General features: G+C 46.8%; 1 protein-coding gene across 1 annotated transcript in view; it reads left to right on the top strand.

Annotated features, from left to right (window-relative positions):
• ubr1 (ubiquitin protein ligase E3 component n-recognin 1) overlaps window positions 1–13,491 on the top strand; it is a 41,512-nt gene that overhangs the window by 13,686 nt on the left and 14,335 nt on the right. The window contains exons 8-29 of the mRNA XM_079529011.1: window positions 287–410; window positions 872–979; window positions 1,079–1,167; window positions 1,284–1,382; window positions 1,599–1,756; window positions 2,138–2,237; window positions 2,848–2,976; window positions 3,461–3,641; window positions 5,319–5,380; window positions 5,565–5,675; window positions 5,775–5,840; window positions 5,940–6,041; window positions 6,133–6,196; window positions 6,318–6,442; window positions 6,529–6,581; window positions 6,665–6,767; window positions 6,856–6,904; window positions 7,041–7,195; window positions 7,561–7,660; window positions 7,816–7,919; window positions 8,560–8,640; window positions 8,877–9,061. Of these exons, the coding sequence (XP_079385137.1) occupies window positions 287–410; window positions 872–979; window positions 1,079–1,167; window positions 1,284–1,382; window positions 1,599–1,756; window positions 2,138–2,237; window positions 2,848–2,976; window positions 3,461–3,641; window positions 5,319–5,380; window positions 5,565–5,675; window positions 5,775–5,840; window positions 5,940–6,041; window positions 6,133–6,196; window positions 6,318–6,442; window positions 6,529–6,581; window positions 6,665–6,767; window positions 6,856–6,904; window positions 7,041–7,195; window positions 7,561–7,660; window positions 7,816–7,919; window positions 8,560–8,640; window positions 8,877–9,061 (2,348 nt within the window). The remainder of the gene's footprint in view (window positions 1–286; window positions 411–871; window positions 980–1,078; window positions 1,168–1,283; window positions 1,383–1,598; window positions 1,757–2,137; window positions 2,238–2,847; window positions 2,977–3,460; window positions 3,642–5,318; window positions 5,381–5,564; window positions 5,676–5,774; window positions 5,841–5,939; window positions 6,042–6,132; window positions 6,197–6,317; window positions 6,443–6,528; window positions 6,582–6,664; window positions 6,768–6,855; window positions 6,905–7,040; window positions 7,196–7,560; window positions 7,661–7,815; window positions 7,920–8,559; window positions 8,641–8,876; window positions 9,062–13,491) is intronic.

Below are 13,491 nucleotides of genomic sequence, written 5' to 3'. Positions count from 1 at the left end.
CGTAAACCCCTAGACTAGACTTAAACCACGTAAACCCCTAGACTAGACTAGACTTAAACCATGTAAACCCCTAGACTTAATAAACTGGACCTGAGTTGTCTCTGTACTTTCTTTTTCAATTTGACACCAAACCTCTGCCAAAATAACTCTTGAGCTTGTAGATCTGCTATTTTTTGGCTAATGTTCCCCCCACAACATGGATGCTGGGGTTCAAGTGGTAAAACTAAACTGGGGCCAATCATGATCCAGTGTTCTGCGCTAACTAAACCTCTGTCATGTGTTGCAGTCCAACTCGGAGCACATTTCCTTGCAGCCACTGCGTGTGGAGATCCTCCACTCTGCAGTAATGGCTCATCAGAGCTTTGCCATGCGTCTAGGCTCCTGGTTCCAGCAGATCATCGGCTACTCAGGTACTGTTTGTACAGCAACCAGGGCCACCTCATGCTGGCAGCAATATGATACACATGCAATTCAATCTTTATTAGCACATAGAAATACGTTAAATAAGTGAAAATGTAAATACAACTTAATACATAGGCAGAACACACAGGCACTTTAGCCAGTGTACCCTTAGTCTGGATGTATAGCGTGAACAGCTCAGTATGGGGCTTGAGGGCACCACAATGATGCTGTTTGCAGATACATTCAGCCTTCAGTGAACTCGGAACATTAGATTTCTTAGAAGTGCCTTGATGGCTACGGTATACCATTTATTTTGTGGCCAATCCACATACCATTGCTGCCACAATTTACACCAGGAAATCTGTGGAGACTTTACAAAGTGTTACATAGCATGCCTAGTTTTGAAAAAGGCAGCTGTGCGAATTTGATGCATGTGATCTGATGTGGGTGGCGGTGTGTGTTTGTTTAGTGGGCTTCAGGCAGATCTTCTGCCAGGTGGCTCTGGAGACCGTCGCAGAGGTTGAACAGCCCTGCCTCATCAGCAAACTGATGCTTCATGATGCCAGGATGTACAAAGGCAAGTACATCTGGGATTTGTCTGAGACAGACTATTGGCTTGATCTCGCCAACTCTGACAACAGCCTTTTGTTTGTATTTCTTTCTGAACTTGCAATAGGTGCTCGCAAGATAGTGCATGAATTGATTTTCTGTAGCTTGCTGATGGAGACGGAGTACAAGAGGCTGTTTGCAATTGAGTTCACCAAGGTAAATAATTAGCAAAAAGGAAAACTAATCTAATTTATTATATTATTTATATATTTTATTTTATTATGAAACTTAACTTTGGTTTACATGCATGGTTATGACTTGTCATCTTGCAGCACTATAAGCAGCTGCAGAAGGATTTCATCAGTGACGATCACGAGAGGAGTATATCCATCACTGCGCTGTCTGTTCAGATCTTCACTGTGCCCACATTGGTAAGGGCCGCTCATCATAGTATAATTTACATATCACCTCACGCCCGACAGCAACAATATAGTTGTGTGAAAGGGGTAATTCACCAAAAAACACATTTCTGAGGCTTTATGTATTCTGTACATGGTCATATCGTGCCTCAGTGTGAACAAGACAACAGGTGCTCATGGCCTCACTAATCAGCTGTGATCATTCTTATGTCCTTCTTCTTCCGCTAGGCCAGGCAGTTAATCGAGGAAGGCAATGTGATTAAAGTCATAGTTGACACCGTCATGGAGTTGCTGCGTGAACATCTGGACAACACTAATCGCTTCCACTTCCAGGGCTACAACTCGGACAAGTTCTTCCGCATCCAGGTCATCTTCCATGACCTCAGGTGATTTGGTTTATCTTATCCTATTAAGGTTTCATGCTACAGTTGGAGGCCATCGATATTGTCCTTTTCTTTTTGCTGAGTTTTGCGTGATCTGCGCAAAAGGACAGTTAACCCATTTTGGGCGGGAACCCCTTTTGGTGTTTTAAACATGTTATAATTTAGCTATTGAAAAATAGCAGATCTACAAGCTCATAGCGCGCCACCGAGTGGCGCGCTATGAGCTTGTAGGTCTGCTATTTTTGAAAAATCGTGAAAATATTTATTTCAGAAAACTGGAGGATTTAGAAGGATTTTTTTTAAATTTTGAGGTCAGGCCTAAATGGGTCAAATAATAAGGGACACTATCGGTGGCACCCAACTGTAACATGTTCTCTTGTTCAGGTACATTCTGATCAGTAAGCCCTCGGTGTGGACTGACAAGCTGAGGAGACAGTTCCTGCAAGGTGTCATAGTGTTCCTAGGACTCCTGAACTGTATGCAGGTACGTGTGATAAAACGCCCCATCTGTTTTTTGTTTTTTTTCACTTAATTTTTATTGATGAAAAGACAGACAACAAAACAAAAACCAAAAGACAAGACGGAACAAAAAAAAAGACCAAAAAGAGGAAGACAAAAACAAAAGACAAAGCTGCATTTTTCATATTACAAGATACATTCATTGAAATCCTATTGCATTATCACTAGGCTGAGAGAAGAGATCCCACTTTTCCCACTTTTTATAGAACTTATCCTCTTGTAGTCTAAGTATGAATGTTAGTTTTTCCATAACATACAGTTCCTCAGTAATGTCCATCCAATGTTCTTTCGTTGGTGGGTGCCCCATCTGTTTTTTAATTGCTTGTGATAGCAGAAAAATCACACTGCCCTATGGTCTTTGGTAACTGCCATGCAGAGTCTTGCATTTTCCTATTATCCTTATAATAATAATATATTATTCTATGGTCGGTTGATAAATTGAATACATAGGACCACAATGGAAACGAGTCCCCAGGACCTTTTTGTATTACCTATACTTTTAGCTTAAACGTTTTACTGTATCTCCATGCCATTTGCATTTTCTGACTAATAAAAGTATTCAATCAATCAATCAGGGTATGGAGGAAGTGAAGCGCCAGTTTGGTCAGCACGTTGAGTTGGAACCCGAGTGGGAAGCTGGCTTCTCCATCCAGATCCAGCTCCGCCACATTCTCGCCATGTTTCAGGACTGGTGCTCGTCTGACGTGAGTCCTTGTGCAAAGCCATCTGTTACAGTTGGGTGCCACCGATATTGTCCCTTAGCATTTGACCCATTTAGGCCTGACCTCAAAACTTTAAAAAAAATCCTTCTAAATCCTCCAGTTTTCTGAAATAAATATTTTCACGATTTTTCAAAAATAGCAGACCTACAAGCTCGTAGCGCGCCACTCGGTGGCGCGCTATGAGCTTGTAGATCTGCTATTTTTCAATAGCTAAATTATAACATAATGTTTAAAACACCAAAAGGGGTTTTGCGCAGATCACGCAAACCTCAGCAAAAAGAAAAGGACAATATCGATGGCCTCCAACTGTATGTGCAAATACTGACACAGAGATATTCTTGAACCCTTTACTCAGGAAAAGGGAAAAGTTCCTGCTTGGCTGCAAAAGAAAGCCCTCCATAACTTACATCTGTACGTACATGGATGTATGTATGCTTTTGTACCTGACTGTACCCACCTTTCACAGGGCAAGGTGTTGCTGCTGGCGTTCAAGGAGTGCCATAAGGCATTAATGCGCTGCAATAACCAGCCGTTCCACAGTGAGCCTTCTGACTACTATATGTGTAAGCACATCCTCCACGTCCGACCGTACAAAGTGTCTCAGGAACCTGTCAGCATACATTTGCCCATCTCCAGGTTGCTTGCTGGTAAGAGAAATATAATCTGGTATTCTTTTGTTACACAGTAACATCCACAGTGTTCATTTAACCCTGAGAGTGTAAAAGAATAACCTAGAATTGTTACATCTGGCACTTGCACGCCGAGTCTGTATTTGTCCTATCCATTTATTTTAATCCGTCATCTGATTAAAAATGTCCAAGCCAGGGTCCAATGCTTTTTATTATTATCTTTTTTTTAATGTTTTTTTTGTGGCTTTCGCCTTTATTTTATATATTTTATGGAGGGACAGACAGTAGGCTGACAAGAAATGGGGGGAAGACATGCAGTAAAGGCCGTTGGGATCGGAAGTCGAACCCGCGCCACACTGCCAGACTGGATTACCAGCCAAGGTGCCTGGACCACTGAGCCATGGCCCAGGCCAATGCTTTTTAATCTATTCTATGATTTTGTGTTCCTCTCACTTGTTGAAATCAGAAAAATAATAAGGAAATATTGGGTCCATCCAATCCTGAGATTAAGTGCAAGTTTAAGAGCAAGGAGAGTTTCACCTGCTGATCAAGGAGCTGGGGAATTATCCTGGTCGTTTGTTTCAGTGTCCCAGTTTGATGCTTGCTAGCATCCACATTAAAAATCACACCCGTGTGAACTGAGTGGTGTAAGGTCTTATATAGACTGATCAACTGTGGTCTGACGTAATGTCTGACGTAATGAAATCACACCCGTGTGAACTGGGTGACCATAGCAACCATGCTCATTTTTTGGTACGAACAGACACGTAAACTAACAAAGCAATTCTTTGGTACGAACAGACACGTAAACTAACAAAGCCAGTTGTAGGAGTGGTTTACACCACTCAAAAAATTAAACAAATTCTGGGACCCTAATAGTGGTAGACACAAAATCACACACACAAACACACACTTAACCAGTAAGACGCCCTAAAGGCTGAGGTCGTACTGAAACAGGTGGTCTGGGAATGCCCATATATGGATTTCTTTTTTTTTATGGACATTTTCTGGCTGGGTAGGGTGTAAAATGTGTGCTAATTACTGGGTTGGCTCCGGGCCTTAATTTTCGGGCCTGTTGAGAACTAGTTTTCGCCAGCTGCCGGGCGCGGCAGCGCTAATAGGGTGGGCCCGTCTAGAGTTTGACTGGGCAGTTATCAGTCAAAAGGGAGACATCGAAGAGGAAGGACGGGTGGGGGGGGATCAACATATGTCGGAACAGGTCAGCTCCATAAATCTAAGGGTTTGAAGTTTGAGGCCAGATGTAGAGTTGCTGGCCAGCTCCATATATGCAGATCTAGGTGATGATCCAGTCTTCATGTATGGCTATCCAGGGTTTGATCAGGTCAGTGTCGTGAATCGTGATCTTCATATATGGAGACGACCATATATGGAGCGTGTTTCAAGGTGTGATGGACTGACAGCCATATATGGTGTGTTAGGGGAAGGAAGGGTGGTCACTGTACTACAGGCTGGGGGCGGCACATGTCAGCAGGTAGTGTTGGGCGGAAGGAGTAGGATTAATTAAGTCTGTGTCCTGGTGGGTCTCCTCACTGGTCAGTAGTCGGTAGTCACTAGGATACAACAGCAGTAATGTGTGTGTGGGGAATAATCAATTGGCATAAAATTGGGGAGAAAAAGAGGTTTCATATTTTGTGTTAACTGTATTTTTAACACCCTGTTCCTTCTCATCACTAGGCTTGTATGTACACTTGTGTAGAACCGGAACAATTGAGCAGCTACACGAATATGTGGATCCTGTAAGTGACACTTATAATTATAACTTTATCCACTGTCATTCTTTAATCTCCAGTAAGAAAGTGTGCGTCTATAAGCTTGCATTTGAAAGTCAGTTGGCGAGATAGTTGCCATGTGCTGTGTTTTGCAGAAACCATTTTGCTGTCACCGCTAGCAATAAAGAACATGGTTTTGTCCTTTTTCCAGGAGACCTGTGACTTCACCCTGTTTGCAGAGCATCCTCTTCGCTGTGTGGTGCTGGCTGCCCAAGTGTCTGCTGAAATGTGGCGCAGGAATGGCCTCTCACTGGTTAGCCAGGTGTGGAACTATACTGATTCTCAATTCAGTGTCTGTAATTATTATGACGATGATTATGATTCTGTGTTTCTAATGTAGATGTTTTTTCCTCATGATCAGGTGTACTACTACCAAGATGTGAAATGCAGGGACGAGATGTACGATAAGGACCTTCTCATGTTGCAAGTTAGTCTTCCCTCAAATTTGTATTTATTTATTTGTACTTGTTTTTTTTATAGTGTGTGGGCTGGCCTTAATAATATGTCTCTCCTAATCTGTTCATAGATAGCTGCTTCCAAAATGGACCCCAACCACTTTGTCATGCTGATCTTGTTGAGATTTGAGCTCTTTGATATCTTTAATGGATGTGCCTTGAGCAAAGACCTAGTAAGGACCATTTTGATTCTCGTTCAGAAAAACAATCATTGCAGTACATCTTTTCTATATTCCATGAAATGCAACTTCCTTGTCCTTGCAGGAACTCTTGAAACAATGGAACCGACTGACGGAAGAGATGTTGTACCTTTTAATCGTCCTCATCGGTAAACTCCCTTCTTATTTCCAATGTCGGTTGTTCTAGTCCATTTTGTGTAGTTGACAGGTCAAATATTAATTGGATACTGGACAAATATCACATTTGACTGATCTTTCTTGTGTGTCCAGGGGAACGCTATGTCCCTGGGATCAGTTACGTGACCAAAGAGGACGTGACGATGAGGGAGGTTATCCACCTGCTATGCATTGAGCCCATGGCACACAGTAGCCTGGTCAAGGGCCTTCCAGAAAATGTGAGAAAACAACCCTAGCACCCACAAGTCTCCACACACGCTCGCATGACACCATTTACAATATCAGCATTGTGCTTTCTTTGTAGGAAAGCCATGAAACAGGCCTGGAGGCTGTCATTCCTAAGGTTGCCACCTTTAAGTAAGTAATGCCTGAAGGCATAACGCTAGAGGTTAATGTTGAGAATGATTTGTGAACTGATTTAATCTCACCGCCCCTCTTAGGAAACCAGGTGTATCAGGTCATGGATTATATGAGGTGAAGAAAGAGTGTATGGTTGAATTCAACCCTTTCTTCTATCATTATTCCAAATCGCAGCATAGCAAGGTATGCCAAACGCTAAACGCAACTTAAGATCGCATCATACTGTATGCAAATCTCCTTATTCATGGCTTACACTTGAACCTCGTTCCAGGCTGAAGACTCTCAGAAGAAGAAGCGAGTGCAGGAGAGCAATGATAAAGGTGAGTGTCAATCAACACGTCCTCTGCTCAGTGGTATATCTTGTTCCAGGACATAATAACCATCTTGTTTTTTCTGTTTTCTAATGACTGAACCCTCTTGTTCACCATGTGCGCACATCTGTCTCTCTCTCTTTAGCTCTGCGTCCTCCGGTGCCCCCAGCCTTCTGCCCAGCCTTCTCCAGCATAGTGCACGTTATGAGCTGCGATGTCTTCATCCACGTCCTGAGAAGGGTCCTGCAGAGAGCCGTGGAAGACCAGGCCACTCAGTGGACAGAGGCCATGATTCAGAAGGTGGGTATATATGTTTGTGTAACACCACTAAGCCAAAGGCAATTGCCTCTATGGTTTAGGGGAGATATTAGACTGTTGAGGCCATCAGGCTGAGGCTGTGAGCCACTCTGCTACATTTGCATACTTTGGGGTAATAGAGAGTCAGGAAACTGAGGGCAGAGTGAGAGAAGGACATGCCGCTCAGATCTGAAGGCCGGGGACGTTGCAGTTAAGTGATTGACCCACCATCTATTCATCTCACTGTATGACCTTTTATTTTCTGCGCCTACAGTAGTTGGCAGTAATTTGCGGTCTTCATCGCTGCCCTCCTTTAGGCCTGCCTATCCTCACTCCCCAATAAGTGAAAGTGTGCTTTCCTTCAACAGGCCCTGCACCTAATAGGCCAGGCTCTTCTGGAGGAGAAGATGCAGCTTGAGGCCAGCACAGTGGAGGAGGTGACCTTTGACTTCAGCCTCAAGGCTCGCAGTGAGTTTTTCCACTTTGTAAAGGATTTTCTTGATATATATCGGCTGGTAACCTCATTCATCATTAGCCTGATCTATATCAGCTGGTAACCTCATTCATCATTAGCCTGGGGTGCTGTGTTTGACACGGCTGGATCTTTTATTTTGTTCTTTTAGGAATCGGCTCTGAAAATGGAAAATCTGTGTTCCACTTGTTATCCAAGGTCAAGATGCTTCCTTCCCTTGAAACCCAGAAAGACATGATCAAGTGGATTCTGCAGGTACACTGGATCAACTATTAGCATACATTTCAGTCTAAATGCTGTGGTTTTCATGGTAATACTGTACATTTCTGACAGCCTTTCAGTCTTGTGCATAGTCTTATTAAGGATAAGGCCAGCATGATTTAATATTTTTCTTATTGTCTGCATAACCTACAAAAGTTGAAGACCGAAAAAATGCATCTCACCTACTTGCAACTTACTTAGTGTGGTCCTTCTTGCCAGAACAAATATAGCTTATATCCCAGAATTTAAAGAACTCCATTGTTGTCCAAAAAACAGCTAAAGGTCCCAGCTGTACTGCTGCTTTGGTCAGCATAATTAATCATTGTGATGAATTTGGACATTGTAATTTTTACTGCAACAACATTATGAAGCGTCGGCAAGAGCTTTCAGAATGTAAACACCACAGTGCACTTTAAGTGGGATGGAGGTCGAAAAAGCATGTGCCGTTACTTCATAAAGTTGTGTCAGGAAACATAACAGTTTTAACACATTTTTGGATAACAATGGAGCTCTGTGTCTTCCAGTGACAGGGTATGAGATGTCTCTCTATTTATTGTCTGGCTTCACAGGCTTTGACAATAAGACAAAACAAAAATTACACCAGCCTTATCCTTTGATATCTTTAATTTTCCAGATGTTTGAGATGGTGAAGTGCCTTAGGGAGAAGTCAAGTCCAACAGCCTCCATGAGCATGGATACCACCAAACCAGAGGAGGTAAAACACAAAAGATTATGACTTTTAAATCTTTTTAAAGCGTGGCTCTACTGCAGGAGGCTAGCTGTCTATAAAAGTGTGTATGCGTGGCTGCGTGCTTGTCCGGAGCCAATCTTGCAAACTGCTGGACCTGAGATCCACATGATTTGAATTTCCCGAGATCAACATGATTCAATTATTTAAATATTGTGTGCACAGAAAAGTCTCACCCGCTGATGTTTCACTGGTTTCTCCAGAATGTCCAGGACAAGGATAAGGCTGAGCGGAAGAGGAAGGCGGATGCAGCCAAACTCCACCGACAGAAGATCATGGCCCAGATGTCGGCAATGCAGAAGAACTTCATTGAGTCCAACAAGATGCTGTATGAGAACATGCCAGAGAGTATGACCCAAGGAGGAGAACCCATTGCACCTGCAGAGAGGTGAGGACAAATGCCCCCATTTTGTTTAATTTAGGCCTGACCTCGAAATTTAAAAAAAATCTTCTAAATCCTCCAGTTAATTTAAACTAAACTGCACGAGGAAGCTCGCTATGAAGATTGCGTCTTCTGACGTGATCACAGAAGCATTCTAATACACTCACAGGCAATCCATTGGCTGGGTCTGAGACTAAGGTGCACCTTGACCACCCCCCCAGGTAAAGGTGATAAAGGTGCCAATAAACCAATTAGTCTCCACTTCTGTGTAACTTCTCATGAAGATCACATGCATTGCTACAAAGTCTTGATTTCAGTGTGTTTGAGTTTACTAGGACAGGAGCGAATTCTGGTTCCACAAACTGCACCACTGGTGAGTTCCTGACTTTGGGGTTAAGAATTTCCTTGCACTATAAAATTCTATTGTTAATCAGACGGCCAGCAAACGGCCCTGATTAAAAATCTAGCAGCTACAGCTACACTATACTCTAGTGACAGCTAAGCTAGCTACTAGCTACAGCTACGCTGGCTACTAGTTGGACGGCCAGCACACGGCCCTGACTAGCCGCAAGCCTGCTGAAGCTAAGCTAATAACAACTTAGCGTGGTTCCTGCAAAAGGACGCCCGGTGTTAGCTATTGTTAGCATCCCGCTAAGCTACCCTCCCCTCGTACTACTCCTGCTAACGGCCTGCAGAACGCCAAAGCAGTGATGTCGGGGAAGAGCAGAAACCAACGTCGCAAGGCTAACGATAAGCCCGCGGTGCTGCAGAAGCACTGTGAGACATGCTCCAACTGGATGGCCGGCGAGGACAAACACGAGGACTGTGTCCGTTGTTTGGGCCTGCAGCACGCTTTCGACGCCGTTCATAACCCGGGTGCCTGCTCCCTGTGTGACGGCGTCGACGCACGCATCATAACCCGCAGGCTAGTGCGTGCTAAGCAGTTCTTCGACGGAGCCATCCGACAACCAGAACCGGCAGACGACAGAGAGGTGGCCGATCAATTGGCGGAGGAGAGACGGGACGCATTGGACCCCGCTCGTTACTCTGAGGGTGATTATGCCGACCTACCGTCTACTTCCCGCGCGAAGCGGGCGGTTAAGAAAGCCAAACAAGCAGCTAGGAAAGCTCTGGCTGACGAGGTTACGGCTCCAGCGGCTGCCGAAATCCCGCACTCCCCGCCTCGCCAACGTACGAGGCGCACAGATCGTCCTTCCCCCGTCGAGCAACACGCCGGCGATGAAGAACAGTCCTCGGAGGGAGATCAGAGCCAGAGCTCCAGCGGTAGCTCCTCTTCTTCCTACTCTGAGGGCTCTTCTGAGAGTGAGTCAGAATCGGAGTCTGAGGGACGCCTCAGAGCCACTCTCATCGCAGGAATGCAGCCTCAGACGGCGGCCCGGACTGAGCCCGAGCCCCGGGCTGGGACTGAGGCTCTGGCTACAACAGCTCCGGATGTAACCGAGCCACAGAGCACGGCGGTGCCTGACACGGCACCCCAGACCGATGTTCAGAACCGAGCCCCTGCTCGGTCCCGAGTCGTCCTCGAGATGGACAAGTCAGAGCTGATTGATGTCTTCAAGAGGGCTACTGAACGCAGCGGTCTAACGTGGCCAGCTGAAGCTACTCCGGCGGCGGCTGCGACGGACACGGCCTGGGATGATTTCGGTAAGGATCCGGACGCTCCCCGAGCCAAACAGATCCTACCCTTGGCTAAGGGTTTCACGGGGGCGCTCGGTGAATCCTGGGAGCACCCATACACCCACTCCTTCCTACCCACACATAAGAAAGAGCTTGATTGTGTCGCCATGAAGAAAGTGGGTCTGGAATCTCTGCCCGAGATGGACAGATTCCTGGCTTCTCATCTCCTACATGTCCCCGAAGTCGCCCCGCCAAAAGAGCCGAAATTCGCTCTCACACAGGAAAACGACATGTCCACAATGGTGAAGAAGGCATACGCGACGCTTACGGGCTCCGTGAAAGCCATCAACGCCATCACACTACTCCAGGGCTCTGTCTCCCACATCTTCAAAACATCGGGAGAGGCATTGAATCTGGAGCAGCTCTACGAGCTACGGAGGCTCCATAAAGAGGCGCTCGCGCTGACAAGGTACAACACGGAGATGACGGGAAAAGCAATGGCCACTCTAGTAGTACTAGAACGGGCTAGATGGCTAAACCACTCCGAAACCAAAGAGAGAGCCTCTCTCCTGGACCAACCCATCCTGCAAGATAATCTTTTCTCTGGCACGGTGGCCGATCTCACGGCCAGGCACGAAGATAGAGAGAAAAAGAAGCAGGCGGCGCAGGCTTTCATGCCGACGGAGAAAAAGCCTCCGCCAGGTAACAAAAGAAATAGATCCTCGTACGGCCGCTCTATGAACCGGAGGGACAACGAGAGGGAGCGCGGCTCCAGGCCTCCTTTCAAGGCTCCAGCGGCTGCCAGAGCCCCCTCTGCTTCGGGAGGCCAGTGGCAACACCGACAGCAGCCACAGCAGGATCGCAAGAAGGACACCGGGCCTCACGGTCAGCCTCCTTCCGCGGCGGCGGGACGGAAGCGTCAACGCCACACGCACAACAACAACAAGCAGCAGCGTAAGTGACATTGCGCCGAGCCTCGGGGAGACGTTGATGGAATCCGTCTCCCTCCGCCCCCACGTTCTGGGAAGAGCTTACGCTGGCGGCGTAGTAGCCTCGGGCTTTACGCCACTAGCGCAGAGAGCACCGGACAGAGTGAGCGTTGTTGCACCGATTTTTGCGAAAAAGATGTCGTTGCATACTGTACCTCCCCTGTCCCCCTCCCTGATTCAAATAAAAATGTTGTGTGGAACAAAATGTTTGAATCCTTGCCAGAACACACGGGGTATGAGCCCACTGCCACGCAGGTCAATGAAACGACCCGTGGCAGTCGGACGAAACGCAGATATTTTGACAGCGCATCAGAGCGCTGCAAAAAGGCACAAGCACCATGCCAGTTTGATGGCCCCGTCGCTAGGGGGCGCCGTTTTACCACGGCTGAACATGGTGCCAGTATTAACCAAGGTAACACAATGCCTGCCGCGGGAGGCACCCACTCTAACTCAAAAAAGAGTAGGGCTGACAATAAATCCTCTGACGCGGTGCGTTTCAAAATGGATAGAGTGTGGCGCACACACCTGGGTGGTGGACACCGTGAGAAAAGGCTACAAGCTGCAGTTCTCCGCAGAACCACCCACATTCGAGAAGATAATATTCTCTCAGGCAAGCGGACAGGCAGCCGTCATTTTGCGAAACGAAATAATTTCCCTGCTGGCCAAGAATGCCATTCAGGAAGTACCTCCAGATCAGAGCCTAAACGGTTTCTACAGTCGGTATTTTCTGGTAAAGAAAAAGGGGGGGGGGATGCGTCCTATTCTGGACCTCCGAGCCCTCAACCGATATCTGAAGGATTTTCGTTTCAAGATGCTGACAAATGCGGCACTGTTACGCATGATACGCAAAGGGGATTGGTTCACATCAGTGGACCTCAAGGACGCCTATTTTCATGTCCCGATTTACCCGCCGCACAGGAAGTTCCTGCGGTTCGGGTTCGGAGGACGGGTTTACGAATACCTAGTTCTCCCTTTCGGGATGTCCTTGAGCCCCCGAGTGTTTGTGAAGTGTACTCAAGCGGCCATAGCCCCTTTGAGACAACGGGGAGTTCGCATAGCGAGCTATATCGACGACTGGCTCCTGCTTGCGCAGTCGGAAAGCGAGGCACGACTCCACACCAGCTGGGTAGTGAGTCACCTGCAGTCTCTGGGTTTCAGTCTGAACTACGAAAAGAGCGTGCTCATACCAGCGAGGTCAACAGACTTCATAGGTTTAACACTGAACTCTGTCTCCCTCACGGCTCGGCTGTCACAGGACAGGATGACTTCCGTTCTGAAGTGCGCGAGCTCGTTCCAGGTGGGACGCAGGGTCCCTTTTCGTACGTGCCAGAAAATGGCGGGACTCATGGCTTCTGCTATAACCGTGTTACGGTTAGGCAGACTGTACATGAGACCTTTTCAGAGGTGGATGCTCTCACTCAGGGTGCCCAACGATCGCCGTCATCGCCTGGTTACAGTCCAAACGGAGTGTATATCGGCGCTGCATCCATGGAGAGACAGGTCATTTCTTTCCGAAGGAGTGTCCATGGGTCTGGTCGTGTCGAGGAAGATCATCACTACGGATGCCAGTATGACTGGGTGGGGCGCCACCCACGAGGGCAGAACTGCCAGGGGAGTGTGGGGCGACGAACTGAGGACCGCCCACATCAACTATCTAGAGCTGATGGCAGTATGGTTAGCCGTACGACACTTCGAACCCCTCATCAAGGATTGTCACGTCCTGGTCAGGACGGACAATACGACGACCATGTGCTACGTCAACAAGCAAGGGGGACTGCGATCCCGCCTGCTGCATGCACTAGCACAAGA

Source organism: Electrona antarctica, assembly GCF_951216825.1.
Source record: "Electrona antarctica genome assembly, chromosome: 18".
Lineage (NCBI taxonomy): Eukaryota > Metazoa > Chordata > Actinopteri > Myctophiformes > Myctophidae > Electrona > Electrona antarctica.
The sequence above is the reverse complement of the archived record's forward strand: the minus strand, read 5'-3'. Positions and strand labels throughout refer to the sequence as shown.